The following is an 18,173-nucleotide window of genomic DNA, read 5'->3' as shown; positions in this document are numbered from 1 at the left end:
TAACCATTATTGACTCATTTTAGGAATATAGGTATTATTAAATGCAAATAACGATATTTAAATTAATTCCCAGCAATGAGTTGAATTACAGTATTGACATCTGATTTTCAAAATTTAGGGTGAATTTCGGTATTTTTTCCCATATGATACCAAATCAAACGTAGGGAAAAACCATAAAGATTAACTGTGCTTTTCTGTACGACTAAGTACTCGTCCACGTGACATCGAAAGTTATTGATGTTTTCCCCTTTTAAAAAATAAATTATCATCAAAAAACCCTTTCTCATCGGAAGTACCTGATGTTTGATGTGATGTAGATTTTAGCTGATCACATTAGCAATGCTAGTCTCATCCGAAAGTTTTTCGACTCGATATTATATGTTATTTTCACAAAACCACAATCAAAATGTTCAAAATCGTTAATCGAGTGAATGAGAAACATCTGTGAGATTTTCTACTTATAATGAGGTTTGAAATCAATTTGCGACATACCTTAAATCACAAGAATAATTTTATGTTGGACGAGTATTGACAATAAATATGAGAGACAGTCAAATAAAACCCTAACGAATGAACACAATAGACCAGTCCGCTCACTAACAAGGACATTACCCTAAAACTGCGTGCGCCTATGAGTTGTCACTATGCAGTTCTCCTACAACAGCGATGGCAGTATCGATACTAACAACAGTGTTGCCAACTTTCGCGCGGACTGTGTGTCATGGTGGGTATTCGCTGTTCATTTTACTGCCCCTTATACTCCTTGCTTCCACAGTTCCATCTGCAAACAATCATATATTTCAAGCATATGCAAAATTATATCAGTGACACTGGCTACCTGTGAAAACCAATTTTATGACTCCTCGCCCGAAGAATTACTTGTTTAGTCCAGCCCGAAAGCAGGAAACAGAGATCTTTAGGGATTTAAAACTGTGTCGCAAGGAATTGATACAGGTATGGAAGCAAATTATACTCAATCATTTTCAATTTTTATCTTAACCCGCTACAAAAAAATGTAATCCTCCAGTCAAACGCTTCTCAACGTATGTATTTGTGTAATGTATCTGAGAGTTGAAATACCTTTGTCTATCCTTTAAATTCATATCTATAGACACCAATAATTACGACTCCTTAAAATTCTCCACTATTCATCTGCCCAAAAAGTGCTGTAATGAGCTAAGGCTAAGGAAAATTGAATTTTATATTAGAATGCACGAGAAAATTAAAAAAAAATAATACAAATCTATTGCCAAGTTTTATTGCCTTTGTTTACCCGCGATACGGGTTCGCAAGTGTTCGCAATTTCATTGTTGAATAAAGCATTGTAGTTCTCATGCCCAACCAATCTTCGTTCCGTCAAAAAGTAGAGTAAAATCCGCTCAACCAGGAAGAAATAACCTGAGAAACAGGGAGAGGCCGTAATATTGTGGCACCTTCTCGGCAGACAAGGCGAACTAGTGACATAGAAGGAGAGAGAATGGGATCTTCCAATGGAATGAGCATTGAGAGGAAGTGATTTCGGATTGGTTCCGGAGAGAGTCAAGAGGAGAGAGCAAATCGACGTTCAGGCATTACTATGGGAATGGAAGTCTTGGGAATGCGGCGGTGTATGGGAAACGGATGGCGATGAAAGGATCAGCAGGGGCGGAGAGGGAGAATACGGGATCATCCTCATACTCATGTCCCCACACAGTTCTTATTACGACGGGCTGACGGAAATTCCTTGAATTTTCTTTCGCGAGAACAACTCGTGAGAGCACGATATATAGTATTGATATTTTTCCAATACGTTACTTCCTCACTCTGACTGTTGGGTATTAAAATTCGACGGGGCATCAATATTTCGTATTGTCACAATGAGTGTATCGCTGCCCATGTGTAAATCGTAAGAAAGGTAATGCTATCAGTGACAGATAAGGTGATATTAACTCCTACGCTGATTTGTACCCGATGCTTGGGGCAAAGAGAGACGCGTCAGGTATGCATTTCAAGTAGACAAATTTTTCTTAGGAAACGTACAACAAATTTTATCACATTGGAAGTGCTACCTAAATGCGATAAAATATATACCTGTATTTCTACTCTTGAATTAATTATACAATAGAGAAATAAGTGAAATAGGAGCTCAGACACTATCGAAAGCTTATTGCTGAGTTAAGGATAACATTCTTATTTGTATTATTGTGACTGTAAAATTACTGAATATACGGTTAACAACATTTATAGTAACGTAATCAAATATATAAATAGTGTATTTTATCGCTGATTAAAAAGTATCATAAATGCTTTCTTTTGATTTGCAATAGAATCAGCGTGCATCACTTTACTTTGAATTTTGAATAATCGTTTAAAAAGTTGTAGCAAGCGACATATATCATCGCAATGCTATTTAACAAATAATGATACAATAAAAATACTATTCTCCAAAAACTACATTCTGGAATAGGTATTCCATTTAATTTTATCTTGGAAATTAATAGAGTGAAATATTTTTTGGTCATTGAATTCTCATTTCTGGTATGAGAGGTAATCTAATTTCTGGAACTTATTAATTTCAACCATGTACAGTGAATATGCATGTACCTGGCGGTCTGGATAAATAACTTAAGACTTTTAAAGCACCAATAAGGAATAGACAGGATTTGCAATCAGGGTGATTCATTGCAAATGCTTTCTTCATCGTGGACCTCTTTAGTGTGGATAAAAGAGAAAGAGTTAGTAATTGCGGAGAGGAAGCGAAACGAGAGGACGGAAGAAGAGACTTAGAGAGATCTTATAGTGTTTGAGAGTGAAGGGAAAGGAAGAACAGGGTGGACGAGGGAGAAACGGGGTGGACGAATTGCGACAGGGGACAAGGGGGGCATGACAGGGGATAGGAGTGAGGGAGGGGTCTGGAGGTATTCGCTAAGAACGTATATTACTCGGAGAGATAGGCGTTTATACGCCCGTGTTGAGTTCCCTTGGCTTCTCGCGGGAGGCACATGTTCTTGGCGAAAGACATGATGATCAGCAAACGTGCTTTACTCGACATTTCTACTGAGTTCAAAAATGCCTGAAACCGCGTTCCTCTGACCATTTCTTAGCGGGATATTCTCCTTCAAAAAAGCAGTACCTATCCCCAGAAATTGAAATATTTTGATAAAAGCGTGGAATATGTGATTAAAACTGATAATGGAATATAGCACAAAATAAATATATAAATGTATAGGTAAATAAAATATAAAAATAAAATTAATGAATCAATGAATGTTTATTCAATTGTAAATACTGAAGATTTAGAGCCATCGAAGAAAAAATTTGGTTGACACGCGTATCTTAAGCTTACAAGAGGTAGGCTTATGAAAATATACGCAATGCATACGAAATAAGTATTAACGAAATTCCACGGCATTGAATAAGGGATTTTAGAGAATATTTTTTACATGTAATTTATAAATGATCAATCATTTATATTCGGAGAAATCCCAATTATAAAATGGGTGAGATATTAACCACTTCATTAACAAAGGTCACTGCAATGCTTTTAAGCTATGAAATATAAAATTTTAATTGAAATTTATTTGCATTGCTACTCGCCTGGACTATAAAATAATAACGTGACGATCATTTTCCAAATACTCTTGAAATTCATTCATTTTTTTAAATTGACTCAGTCCGACTACTTTTGAGACAGACATTGTGCATCCATCCGTAACATATGGAAATACTTATTATTTTGAAGGAATTAACTTAAACATTACTTCGGCGGACATTTCTTGGCACTATATGAGTCATGAAAAAAAAAATTGCTTCAATAAGGTACCAAGAGCATGTTCTACTAATTATTTCGGGTTTATTCATTCCAATTCCCTTTAAAATGCAATCACAGATGGTTTGAAAAAATGACAAAACGTGACTGGGGCACAGTAAGAAACACATCAATGGAAGAACGGGCGAGAAATAATAATTCATGAGAATTAAAGCGGCATCCACTGTTGGGAGAGGTTAAAATTGTGAAGGAAACTCTTTCTTCCCTGAGATTAGGAGAGGGAAAAACTTTGTTGGAAGAACGGAAACATAACGAAAGCACGGAGTAGAGGAGAATGATGAGTAGGAGAACAACGGCGGCAATTAGAAAAATAATTCAGGAAGCGCGGAAAGTTGGGTGATAAACATCGAGGGGGAGCATACACTGTGTGGTATACAAAAGTCAAAGTGGAAAGGTAGAAAGAGGAGATAGAGGCCGGAATGTACAACCACGGGGAACGGATTGGAGGGTGTGTAGGGGAGGTTTATATAAAGAACAAAAGATGGTGTTTCGAGGAATCGGGAGAAGAGGGGGAGCGTATATTGCTGGAACGAGGAACACATAAGGATGGATCGGCGTGGGGGAGGCGACCAGGAGGCATGGTGGAAAGGAGAGGGGGGAACTTATACGAGAACACGAAGTAAGAAAAACGCCGAACCTTGAAAGAGAGCGATGAAATGTCTAAGGAAAGAGTTTTGGAGGGTAATGTGGCGGAGGAAGGGCGGTGGGCGTTTCGTTTAGTTGTAAAGGGAAAGAGGGAGAATTGTGAGGGAAGGATTAGGGCGGAGAAGTGATAGAAGGACAGAAGGGAGATGGAGGGACGGAGGGCTGAGAGAGATGCGAGGGATTGTGGATTCCCCCACCACTTCTCCTAAAGAAAAGGACTCCTCTCTCGAACGGAGGCTGGGGAGACCAGGAGGGTTGTGTGGCCGTGAGGAGGTTGGGACATGCTGGGCATCGGAAATGAGGCCCATTTTAGCTGGCAATTGCGGACGAATCGGCCGGCCAATTGGGCAGAATATGTATCACCCCGGCTGCAGGAGAGGAATTGAAGATTTCAACCGGGTCAAGAGGACGAGTCTTAGAACTACGGAAGGGTGTTTATTTCCGCGTCAATTTGCTCTATTCGAGTGAATTTCTAAAATTTTCATTGTGAATTAGCATCAGTATGTGCTTGAAATTAATGGAGAAAAATTTCGTAAAATATATTTTCCTCAAACATATTGTGAATTCATTGGTAGAACAATTAGATAAGATATCCGTGAGTACTTTTTTCATTTTCTTATCATATTGGCATGACTTCGACTTTTTTTACTATACTTGCGTAGCTTATCGCGCGTTGACTGATCCTAGCATAAAGGGAACCACCCCAGTAATCCATGAAGCAAAGAATGAATCAAAATTTGAACCTTACGCTTTTTGGATGTGAGAAGGATGATAAAAATTAAGTTGGAGAGAAAAAATTAATTAAAAATTACATGATAGGGGGAGAGAGGTATTTGGGAGAATTTTGAAGAAAACAAGAAAGTTCTATCAGAAGATATTGAGGGGAAGCGAATATTGAAGATTTTGATAGACGAGAGAATGTTGGGTAAATGCGGTTGCTGTATCAGGAAAAAAAGAACCACATTAGAGATTGAGTGTATATTATTTATTCCTATAGAATTCCTATAGCATACAACATGCTAACGTTTTCAGGAGGGACTTAATAATAGAAATTATCAACACTGAGAACTTGTAGTAGATTTGGATTTATTAGCGTACGTTGGTATTGAAAATATATTTGCACTCTTGCACATTTTGTATGCTAAAACTATTCTAAAGTTTCAAGACAACATTATCTCCACGAAAATGGAAGACGCATAAGTAGAGGTATTATACGTGAATACACATTACGAAAAAAGAAAACATTTTATTGCTCATTAATTCAAGCTTATTAGAAAAACATTCAACATCCGTTTACTAAGGGAAACAGTGAGATGAAACTCATTTTTGGAAATACTATATATAAAAAATTTCTTTAGGGATAGAGGCTTCAATAATGTTTTGATTTCATTTCCCTATTAATTGAAGATAATAAATTTGGCTTAATATCAGCGAGGGAAACACCTTCAGCAAACTTTGAATAAATCAGGGGAGATATCTACTCAGAAGCGTACGGATTAGGTTGTTCATTTCAGAAGATAATGAAGAACCTTGATCCATGTAATCTACTCCATCACTTGAGTCACCAAATAAAAATGCTCTGAACAAACTAATAATCAACCTATCTTAACTCTATTACATCTCCCACCAGAGCTCTCCATGAATGCTTTATATTTCGTAAATTTTCAGTAACGTTACCAATTCTGTCTTTAACTGTGTCTTCTGTGAATACAACTGTGAATACTTCTATTCTATTCATGTAAGGAACTTAAATTTTTTTGAAAATTTCCTATCATACAAATGTCAGTGCTTTCCTGAGAAATTACATTCGTTATTGCAGTAGGTATTTTTAGTGAAAATCAAACATTTTTAATTTTAAAATGAACTTGGGTCATCGGTTATGCACCCTTATTATGAAAATATCCATGTAAAAGTTAAAACGATCATTTTTGAAAAGTCGTTATTGTTAACAAATTGATTGATTCATTCAGTCATAAAATATTCGCGGCAGTGTAAAACGTTTGGCGCGTAGATATGCAGGTTTGTTGAGGTGAAAAGTAACTGATTAAATGATAGGACGAAAGTTGTCCATGTTGATGAGCCTTTTCTACGAAAACAAGAGGAATAAATATCCTCCAATTTAACCCTCGGAAGTTAAGTTTTATTGTCTTCAGGATAATATTCTGGAAAATAAATAGCGTAATTGCAGCTTGCAATTATAGCTAAGTTTTAGGTTTTTCAGAGTTGATGAACTCTTATAAAATATAAAAATAAAATAGTCTTGAGACAGATAAAACATTATAACTAATCCCTGCTTTTCTTACGCGGGCATATAGGCGTTGCTCGATGGAGCAGTGTATTTTAAAGGATCAAGTTAATGCGGGATCATTTAATTTATTGGGTAGTTTCATCAGAATTTATTTGATTGCGTAGTACCAAGAAGCCGTAGGGAAGCGAAAGAGAGAGCAAGGAGAAGGAAAAAAAATTATCATTTAAAAGTTAAGTATGGCGCGTAATCCCAGGCGCACCCAAGTATATTTCACCCAACTCGAGTATGCATGTAGAGTATATAAGTTCATTAGTTTGTGAAGAGATTTAAAGCAAAACAACGCCTGGCATCTTAACACCTAGAAAACACTAGCGGTACTGATGCGCGCATATAGTAATGCATAGTGGTTAGCATTCTCAAAGTGGAATATTCATTCCCACAGAGCATACTGAGATGAAAAGGATGAAACAAAGCAATGAATTAACTTCATTTCAACTAAGGAGGAACGCATTTAGGGCGATTGTTTCATTTAAGAACCAAATGAGAACCTAAAACCAGAGGAAGAAATCATCTCAGCAAAATATTTTTTAAGGCTATAAAAGGCATCGTAAACTTAATAAACGTTTCCATTCTCTAACCACATAACGTTTAAATTGCACACCTGCGTTCTTTTACCAAGAAATTCCCGACGACAGGTGCAAATAAAAGGAAATGGATGGAGGAAGCTCATGTTTTAAGATTTCTACTTGTTGTGAGACACTTAAGAAGGATTTACTGCTTTTAAAATGTGCTAACATAAAATACCTGACATTAAATCTCTAACTTATAGCCTATAATTATTCATGCGGGTTAACGCTGCTCAACTACACTGCGCAACAAGCGTTTTACAAGAGGCCACCTGAAATAATCAGAGCTGCGCACAGGAAGAGCTCCGGTGGGCGCTGCTATGATAAGATCGCGACAAAAACAATGCAGAGATGAAGTTAAGACGGTGGAGAGAGGACTACAAAGTAATCTGTATGGAGCGTTTATTATGACTGAAAGCGTCATAAAATTTCGTCAAAGGAAGGAATGAGGATTAAGCAGCGTAGGACCTTAATGCGAGAGTGGGAAACAAGACTAGGATAAAGAAGTTGGAGTGAAAACATACGATTAAGAGGAGGGGTGAATTGGAGCAAAAGAGACCACACTGGGGATGAATCAGTGATGCTGTGCTCACGAAAAAACTTACTAAAATATCTACTAATTTCAATCGTAATGATTCAATAGATTTTATTCAATGGATATTTTGACATTATTTTTGAAAAGTTACATCACTTGATTTGAATACTTCCGAAAAAACTTTAATTAAATTTTGGTTCCAGCTTTAGCGGAAGAGGCATTGTTAGAGTTCATAAAAAAATGCAGGAAGTTACAATTTTTCAACCTGCCTCTTTTCCACCCATATGCGAGAAAAACACTAAAAAACTGTTAGGAATTTGTTAACCTAGTTAATCATCTACGAATATGAATCGGGGATATTTGATAATATTTTAAGTACACGCATCCCATAATTCTATATTTACTACTTTTACCAATTTCACGGAAAGCATTGTGATTCCGAGTCAGAAAAAAAAATACTTTTACAATTAGAAAATCTTCTGTTATAGACGCGGTGTACTCGATGGCAGGTAGGTTTTACCTTCTTTTATAACCACTCATTTAAGAATTTGAAAGAAGCATTCATAAAATTATTTTTAGTTGACCCATATTTCATTATACGTCTGCAGACCTTACTAATGAAAATCAATAAAGATACATGACCTTTCTTTCAGCGGCTCTTAAGATTTAAATATTTTTTAAAATATTTTTTTTTTCTAAAAATAACAAGGCTTGTCGGCAAGCTGTAAAAGCAGGGCGCATTTCATAGAATCTTCCAAAGTGTGGTAGAAACAAATTAAAAGATGAATATTTAACGCTCATATTAACTAGTTAACCGGTGGGAAAAATCATGAAACTTATGAAATTTAAGAAGAAAGAAAAAATTATCGCTCCACATCACTTTGGCGGCCTTGCTTACGCACGGGTCCATCTGTTACTGATAAAAACAGAAATGCATTAAAGCTGAGTTTACTAAATTTGGAAAAAGATATAAGATATACGTATACCCTAAAATTGGTTTATTGCAATTCTCTATTTTTCTCTATTCTTATAGTTGGTTAAAGACTCAAAATGAAACTGGAGAGCGATGTCATATACTTTTATACCCTTGAGCTACCCAACCACGTAAGGAATATTATAATATACCTGTATACTTCATAATAACGTAATCACTATAAATAACTATAAATATATTCTAAGCGATGACATAATGAATATTTCTCATTGCATTTATAATCATTTTCTGCAGCTAATCTCACATGCAGAGAGGGGTAGTTGAAACCTTTATACTGCTGCGCACGTAAAGCTCATCCTCTAAAAGATTTAATTACTTACTTAGTTCTTAGATTTTTAGTAATAATTTGTGACTTGATATCTATTTCTTTTGTGTAACTGCCCTATTCCACACAAATTAATTTTGACTAGCAGAGGACTATGTGGACATAAGTAGCACCTTAAGTTCTCTCGACCGCATAGCTCCCTGGGAACGAGCCATGTAAAAGTCAGTATTACGCTTACAACGCTCCCGCTTTTTCGAAATCAGTGCAATGAATTCAAGAGCTTACATCACTATTTTTATAAGTCTGTTCAAGTGAAATCGGTGGCCGAGGGCCCTCCACACAGGAAGAGACGAAGGAAAAACTACCGTGACGTCCGAGGAATGCGGGGTAGGTCGAGGACAGGGCGATGGGGCAGGGAGATTCAGGCCATTGTGCAGGGAAGACGGAAGGACTGGGGGAGTGTGAGTCGGGCGAGGTGCGATCCACAGCCACTGATGTGGTTCAGGGTGAGGAGTGGAGGGAGATGGTCTGACTTCGGGGGATATGAGAGAGTATGGGGGTGAGGCGAGGCGACTCCTTGAATCCTCCTCCCGACCACCCCCGAGGTATGCAGGTCACGCCGCTCGTCTTGCAACCCCCGCTACTACATTTCCGCCCGTCCCTTGTCCCTACCCCCACCGCTCTCTCTCTCTCACTGAGCCGATGCCTCTCACGCCTCCGTCCCTGGAGAGGACTCGCGACACTCCTCTCCTTCATGTGGCAGCGGGGCTCTACCCAACCCAACCCGCTAGTTCGTCCCCACCTTTACAATTGTCTCGATGCGCGAAGAGTTGCCGTGCCAATTCATCGATTTATTGATGCACTGACCGACCGTGGCAGACATTTTATTCGATTTATATTTTGATAAAGAAGCGGGTCATGGTTGTCTTTATATATATATTTTTAATCCCAGTTATTGGACTGTCTTCTTAAGTATTTGAATAAGGCTCCAGGCGTAAGAATCATTTTTGGCCGTGCTTTATTAATGAAGTTCTGCATTTCCCCAGGAATACGAACGCAAATTGCGCAGGAAAAATTTATTTCGCGATCATTCTTTTTATAATGTTTAATAAATAATTAAATACCAGCGTACCATTGATGTAAATTTCATGTTTTGCAGTCTTGACCCATTCACACCTAGGCAAGAAATGATTGAAATTTGATCTCTCATTAATTATAGTATAGTAATCATTGCTCACGATACATGCAATCAATATTTTTGATATTGAACCAGAAGGTATAGCATGAGATTTTAATGCCGACCGAATTGTTGAGCAGGTAGGTTAGTAATCGTAGGGAAATTGTGCTCTTCTGCTGATAAAATGTGTAAGTATAGTTAAGGTACGTTGTGTAAAGCAAATGATATTCATGGGACGCATGTGAAGACGCATTAAATAGGCCATTTAATTTATTTTCGTTTTTTGTCGTTTAATCTAACTTTTGGGAGAAATAATTAATTCAAAATGAATCCAAATTTAACTCAAACAAAACATTTCGTTCTGCTTTCTGTGTGAAGTACTTATTTGTTGACGTACAATCAAATATATTTGAATACCCGGTCCTCAAACTTGACGAATGCCAAGAATTCTTCTTGGGTAGCACATTAAAACAGGTCGCCCCTGAGCCAAACAATGGCATCCTCGTTGGCGTTTCAGTCATCGCACTAGCGCGTTGTCCTACGAACGGCCCAGGAAGGATAGAAAATGAATCACCGGGTCCCACGCAGATACAAAACCTCCATCCACGCGCACCCCTTCCGTCGCCGAGGAACATCCTTGCCCATTATTCCCCTGCTTCTGCACACAGACCCCAAACAGATCAAGGGACACTTTGCGTGCGCGGCAGGTGGCCTCGAGTCGTCGTTTTCATTTCTGCGAAATGGGGAAGAAAGAGTCGACAGAAGAAGAAGAAGGGGAAAAATGCCTTTCCCGCTTCCACGTCAGGAGACCAGATGGGGCAATGAAGGAGTAAATGAGCCGGAAAATAGCGCGCGGTGTTGATAAATAAGAGAGGGGTGGAGCGCTGTGGGAAGGAAGGTAGAGAGGAGCGACGGAAATGCCTGGAACGGGAGTGCCTTGGGAGAAGGAAGGGAGAGAAAGAGAGAGAGAGAAGAGTTGGATGGATGATTTCGCCAATGCTCAAGAGAGAATGCCAAACAGGTGTCGGTCCACGGAACTGCCCCCGGGGGCATCCCACTTTCCCACCCTCATTCTTCCCATCCTACCGTTTCCGCTCATACTGTTAAAAAAAAACCCGCGCCAAAGAAGGGGAGCGTAAGGGGCCGGTGCGGGGGATTGCTTCGAACAACGCGCTCCAATTCCCGTCTGAGGATCTGGAGAGGGTTTGGAATTTTTGGCCGAGAGTGAGAGGACGAAGCCTGTGTGATAGAGAGGGTGAGCTCACGGGGCATTAAAACGAACCATGGGAGCGACAAGTAAAAACTGCCACGCGGGCCACCCATACTCGGGGAACGGTCCCCACTTTCCCTTCCCGGGGGTTCTCCCTTCCTCTCGGGTGGAGGGAGAGAATGAAAGCGGACGCGGAAGGAAAAATTTCCTCTCTTTTCGCTACGCTCGCAAAACTGTGGAGCTTGATGTGGAATTTCGGGAGCGAATTATTTCGGTGGGGCTCGCCGTTGGCTTTACTCTATCCTTTTCACCTTCCTCCCGAAACCAGCAACCCCTCAGAACTGACTCAGCAAATACCTGGCTCGATAAATATGCGGAGGAATGTTTTTAGCAAAGAGTTCTCAACTTTGAATGCGTTTACACATGGCTTGGGATATGGGACCCAGTATAGCCCATCATTCAATACTAGAGTAATATTATTGCAAGGGTATCAGCTTGTTAACTTTGAGGAAATGATACTAGTCCCAAATTAGCATCGCAAGGGAGGACAATGGTGCCCAAAAGCTGAAATTACTAGTTGATGTATAGATAGACAAAAAGATTTTCTTTCCCCCAATAATTCGCATACACAGTACATTATTCTCAGAGTGATGTAAAAGAAATTTAACGTACATTTCCACAACACAGACTAATTTAATTATGTATTCAAGGTTGGTGTCCTAACAGTCCTCGACAAATTTAATTCTAGCGATTTATGCATATCTATTTGTAGATGTATGCTTATGATGGGGTACATAGATTACATTAAGGGCATATTCAATAACCAATTATTTTAATGCCCAAGGCCAAAAAGGCTGATCCAGGGTCCTAAAAATCTTGCATCGCGATATGGTTAGACCGGTAGGTACGAATGTTGTATGAAAACTTTCCGACTTCAACATGAAGATGGCGGCACTCTTCAACAAAATTTGAGTAATTTGTTTGCGTATGCGTTGAAAGGTACTCACCAAAATATCCGCCACTTTGGAAGTACAGTTGTTGTTTGACAATCATTTGAGTGAGTCTTTCTTGGGAGTGTTTTTGTGAAAAGAAAAAATTAAGTATCGAGCTTAAATATTAGTTTTTGAAGGCCATTTTGCCGAAGCAAATCAAAGACGAGTTGGATGTACGGGGACTCTGCAGCATCATTTAGAACCTTGGAATTTTGGGCGGCTGAATTTAAACGTGACCGCACCAGGCTGGCTGATGATGAACGTTCGAAATGGTCAATAATTGCGACAACAGCTGATAGCATAGAAACAGTTCACCAAATGGTACTGAGCGACCGTCAAATTAAGGTTAGAGAGATAGCAAGGGCTATTGGCATATCCAAAGAACGCGTTTGTCGTATATTGGCTGAAGATTATCGGACCTCTTTTATTCCTAGTTTAAGTTGACTCCGTAGTCACTAGTAAGATACGTTTATTTGCCTACGAAGCAGTGGTTTATCACGATATCCGTGATCCTGATGACACAGCAGCTACATCAGGTGATCTTCGTGCTATAAAAAACGCTGGTGCAACACTTGGAAATTAGAATTAAATTTTTAAAAAGTGTGTATTGATAAATTTTTGGAAAAAGAATAATGCCCTCCAAACGCGGGAACACTGAAATGGAACGTGCAGACTTAAATAAATACTTAGGCGTTACATTCACTCACGCCCTATCCTGGGTGAAACACGCATGGAGAATACGTAAAAAAAACTAACAAAATATTAGGATTGATTAGAAAAGTAATGAGTAAATGTGATAAAAAGGTCAAAGAGAAATGTCATCTTTAACAAGTAAGACCTCATTTAGAATATGCTGCTAGTATATGGGATGATCACGAATTTTGATTGATTGCCGAATTGGATCGCGTGCAGCGTAGAGGAGCTAGATTTGTAAAAGGTTATGATAAACGTAGTAACATATCCAAAAAAATTAGAGCGAGTAGGCCGAGAACCACATACGGAGCGAAGGTTAAATTACAAATAAAATCTCTTGCATAAATTGAAAGGACGTCTCAATAGTAGTGATTTTAGAAATGTATTATTACCCCCATCGTACAACGGTAGGAGAGATCATGCTAGTAAAATTATAGAGATCAAGTGTAGAACAAATAAATTTAATATGTCATTTTTTCCTCGAACGATAAGGGATCATAATAACATTGCCCGACCGCAATAGGGTTATAAGTGTAAATGAAACATGGATCCACCATTATACACTCCTAAGACGAAAGGACAGTCGAAATAGTGAACTGCAACGGGTGATTCTGCTCCGAAAAAGTCGAAGACGGTTTCATTGGTCGGGAAAGTGATGACGACTGTTTTTTTGAGAAAGTCACGAAAATGTGTGCATTGATTACCTTCAAAAAGGTAAAAAAATAACAGAAGAGTATTGAGTATAATTATTTGACAAGCTGAAGGAGAAATTGAAAAAAACGACTGTATTTGAAGAAGAAGAAAGTACTTTTCCAGTAGGATTAAGCACCCGCACATGCTTCGGCGGTCACCATGGCTAAAATTCACGGATTTAATTTCTAATTGATTTACAACTCACCATATTCAGCAGATCTAACCCCTAGAGACTAATTCCTGTTTCCTTTATTTTTGCTTTCAGTACAGATTTTTATCGGACGAGGAGGTTATCACATACGTAAATGTCTATTTTTGCGGAAAAAGACTTCTACTACTATATGGAAGGGTTTAAAAAGTTAGAGCGTCGTTGGAAAAAATGCATCGACTGAAAAGGAAACTTTAGCTGTTAAAATATACAAATAAATTTGAAGAAAACATGTCTCGTTTTTCGTTGGGTCGGAAATGTTTTAGACTACCCTCGTAACTTACTGATTGGTTTTGTAATTGGATCCCGTCATGGAAATTTTGACTTAACTAGTGAGCGATTTTCTGAGTAAAATTTTACGACTAAATGCACTCTCATTGGTGGAACAATTTCAGAAATACAAATTAAAAATATATCATACTTCCGCGTACTTTTTTATGGCAAATAATTAAAATTCCGTTAATAAAAAATGATAAAGATAGCCACGAGTGCTCATGACGATTAATTAACATATAATGGAAACACCTTATCCAATATCATAATTACTCGAAAATTAATGTAAAACCAGATATTTTCAGTTTTATCCCGATCCATAGCACTAGTGAGAACACTAAGAGTATGCCATCTATCCGACGGCGGGTTTCTCTCCACTCTTCCTCCTTTCCCATTCATCCGTGAGACCACCCGTGCTCATGGATGAATCAAAATAAAAAGAGCATAATTCAGTGTTAGCTTAAATTCAATTCGATTATTACGTTCAATCGTCATAACTTGAGTATGAACAAAAACGATTATTAATGTTAAAAACGTCATTATAAAAGAAGCCTGATTGAGACAGAAACAACTAGGGAAAGATAATCTAACAGTCCAGATGGTAGACTTTTTGAGAAGTTTATCTTCTGCGAATATTCCTTCATTTCCGATTCCGGTGGCGAAGAGCAACTGAGGGGAGCCTAAGTAAATGAATGGAGTCGTGGTTTGGAGACTCGGAGAATCTTTTTTCCCCCCGGTACCATATAAATGAGGATTCATAAACTCACCTGTGCAAAGAAAAAAATGTGAATGTGATCGGCTCTGCTTTACATCCAGCGTCCTTCGTCTGGAATAGTAAGTTTGAAAGATGCCTCGAGAACTCAACGATAGCAGGATTTCCAAGCTTCTGAGTGCATTGATGGCGATAGAGAAAGCATGATAAAAACAGTTGACGTTTTTGTTGTCTTAAGGTTTGTTACTAAAGAAACTAGCAAAACTAGCAACGCAAATTTTGCCAAGGAAATATCAGAAAATTTGGTCGGGTTTCATCTCTCTTTTACATAGACCGTGAATCTTTTATGAATTTTTTTGTATACTTTGGTCTACGTCAATACCAATTTTGATGTACATTTCACTTATAAAATGATAATTGTGTATTTATGTGCGAACATACACAAAAACCTCAAACGCATCATATTTAAGTGAGAGCTATATAAAATCTACTGTGAGACTACTGAAGCCACTCTGAAGGTAACGAAAAATCGAATTAGACCGCGAAATACGAAGATTTAGCCTGAATTTAAAAGAATATAAACAACGTATTTTGTCTTACATGTTAAACAGTATCGAATGCCACCTATGTAACAAAAGAGTATCTCCATAATTGATAGGATCACCAGGGAATTTGTATGACGACCATTATTCATACGTATTATTGCCATAAATATGTTTCAATAATACGGAGGATGACCATAAAGCAACTAACGTTTCGACCTAGAGTGGCAGTGAGTAGAGCTAGAGCGAACACTTTAATATCTAAACGTCCCTAAACTCAGTATGCATCCTACTGTGGTAGTTTGAAGACTGTGGTTTTCCTACTTGGTTCAATGCGAACTGTTAAAATGTGAGGTGCAATAAAAATTCCCGCTAGTTGTGAAGTACGATCTCTCATTATGTTTTTACTGGCAATGAACCCAAGCCATTTGAAATCATAGACAACTTTGTGAAGTGTGCGAAGACGGAATAATAAGTGAAGTCGGAATGAGGTAGTAGTGTATTCATTTTAAAAATGGCCGCACCATTGTTCACGACGGGGACCGCAGTGGTCAGTCTACCCTTGTAACGGATGAACTGACGGTAAAAAATAACAAAAAATTTGAAAAATCGCCAATTTACGATTAAGGATCTCTCGCTTCATTTTCACCGAATTTCACAAAGTCTACTGCATGATATTGTAACGGAAAAACTTGGCTACCACAAGGTTTTTGCCAGATGGGTGCCGAAAATCTTGACGGAAAACCACAAAAAACAGCGTCTTGCTGCATCGCTTACCTCGAAGCCTATGACAAATATGGTAACGCACTTTTAGATCATGACTAGGGATTATGTAGACATTATCACCTCTTCCCAGCGATGAAGACGTGTTTTGTTACATGGCGCTTTGAAAGTAACGCAGAATTGCTTACTGGTGTAAACAAGTGGGCAGATTTATTCAGAAACGTAATTTTAATTCAGAGATGTGATTGTAATGTCAGAGGTAAGTAAGAGGGTAGATTTATTCAGAGACGGAATTGAAAACCTTGTGTATCGTTATCATAAATGCCCCAATTTGAAAGTAAACTATGCAGAAAAATAGTTTAAGAATGTGCCTTTCTAGTATATAATAAAAATTTGCCTTGTCATTAGGACATCTTTTTTTTCAAAACGTAATTTACTCATTAGACTGCCTCTGCATTAAATTGTTCACATCCAAAACATCGCCCCAATAAGCAATATAAGTTCCAAGTTTCGTTGATTAATGCACCTCTCATTACACCTTCAGCTTCATTATATATAGGCAGATTCCCTTAATTTTGTTCCTCACAATTTTTTGAAAACAAACCCCTTCGTTGTAGTATTACTTGATCTACATATGCGAAATTTCCCGTAAGCCACCGTAAAGATGTGTTGAGAGGATGGTAGGGCACCAGTCAAATTTGTTCATATATGCCTTTGAATATACATTTACCCATTGGCTGAAACGCTCGTACGAAAACATGTAAAAGCCTGATAAACCTGAAAGGTGGAAAGGTGGAAAAAAAGGGTGGAAACCTGGTTGTAAACCTGATGATGACGTGCCACGTCGAAACCTAGGTCGTCCGTCGAATAAATCTATGTGGAATTACAAAGTTTCTCCTTTCATTATATTCATTATGTAAAAGTCTATAAAAATTATGCATCAATTCGCTAGATCATTAAACGCCTGTCTTTTAGTAAATACATTCAGGCACTAGGGCACAAATATCAAATGATTGCGTATCGTGCGAGGGAGCGAGGGAGAATATGACTGAATCCGTTAAGGAAGGCGTCTTTTTCTCTTAGTTTACCCCGATCGTCGAATATAGCAATAAAATTTGTTGACATAATAAACACATTTGGTGTAATTGATCTAAATATACTACTACCTTGATCAAAAATTTCCCGGAATTTATTCAGAAAATTAAAAATACAAGTTTATTCATCTAAATCTATATTGTCCCCTTCAAAGTAATCCCCATCGACTGCAACACACTTATGCCAGCGCTTGATCCAATCCTCGAAACATTTTTTATATTCGGTTTTCGGTATGTCCATCAGTGCTTCCTGCGATTTTTCCATTACTTCCTCTCGGCTGCTAAAACGCGTTCCCCGTAATGGTTTTTTAACTCGATTGAACAGAAAGAAGTCACAGGGAGCCAAATCAGGTGAATTCGGTGGCTGTTGGATGGTATTTGTTGCATTTTTCGTCAAAAAATTACGAATAATGATAGCACTGTGCGACGGTGCGTTATCATGGTGCAAAATCCACGAGTTTTCTGCCCACATTTCTGGTCTCTTTCGGCGAATTGCTTCACGCAAACGTCTCATAACGCCCAAATAATACTCTTTGTTTACTGTCTGGCCTTCTGGCAAAAATTCATGATGCACTACACCGTTGTAATCCATGAAAACCGTCAGCATTGCCTTCTTTTTTGACTGAAAACGACGTGGTTTTTTTGGTCTCGGCTCATTTGGTGAACGCCATTCACTTGCCTGATGTCTGGATTGCGTGTCGTACTCATAAACCCACGTCTCGTCTCCAGTAATGA

At 38.3% G+C, this 18,173-nt stretch overlaps 1 protein-coding gene across 1 annotated transcript in view; it reads right to left on the bottom strand.

The window, feature by feature from the left end:
- The window catches only part of LOC139689614 (trace amine-associated receptor 8b), a 399,431-nt gene that overhangs the window by 165,362 nt on the left and 215,896 nt on the right, over positions 1-18,173 (bottom strand). Inside the window, exon 5 of the mRNA XM_071586785.1 lies at positions 17,556-17,567. Within this exon, the coding sequence (XP_071442886.1) occupies positions 17,556-17,567 (12 nt within the window). The remainder of the gene's footprint in view (positions 1-17,555; positions 17,568-18,173) is intronic.

The sequence above is a fragment of the Hetaerina americana genome, unplaced genomic scaffold, assembly GCF_022747635.1.
Source record: "Hetaerina americana unplaced genomic scaffold, ioHetAmer1.1.p SCAF_26, whole genome shotgun sequence".
Lineage (NCBI taxonomy): Eukaryota > Metazoa > Arthropoda > Insecta > Odonata > Calopterygidae > Hetaerina > Hetaerina americana.
The sequence above is the reverse complement of the archived record's forward strand: the minus strand, read 5'-3'. Positions and strand labels throughout refer to the sequence as shown.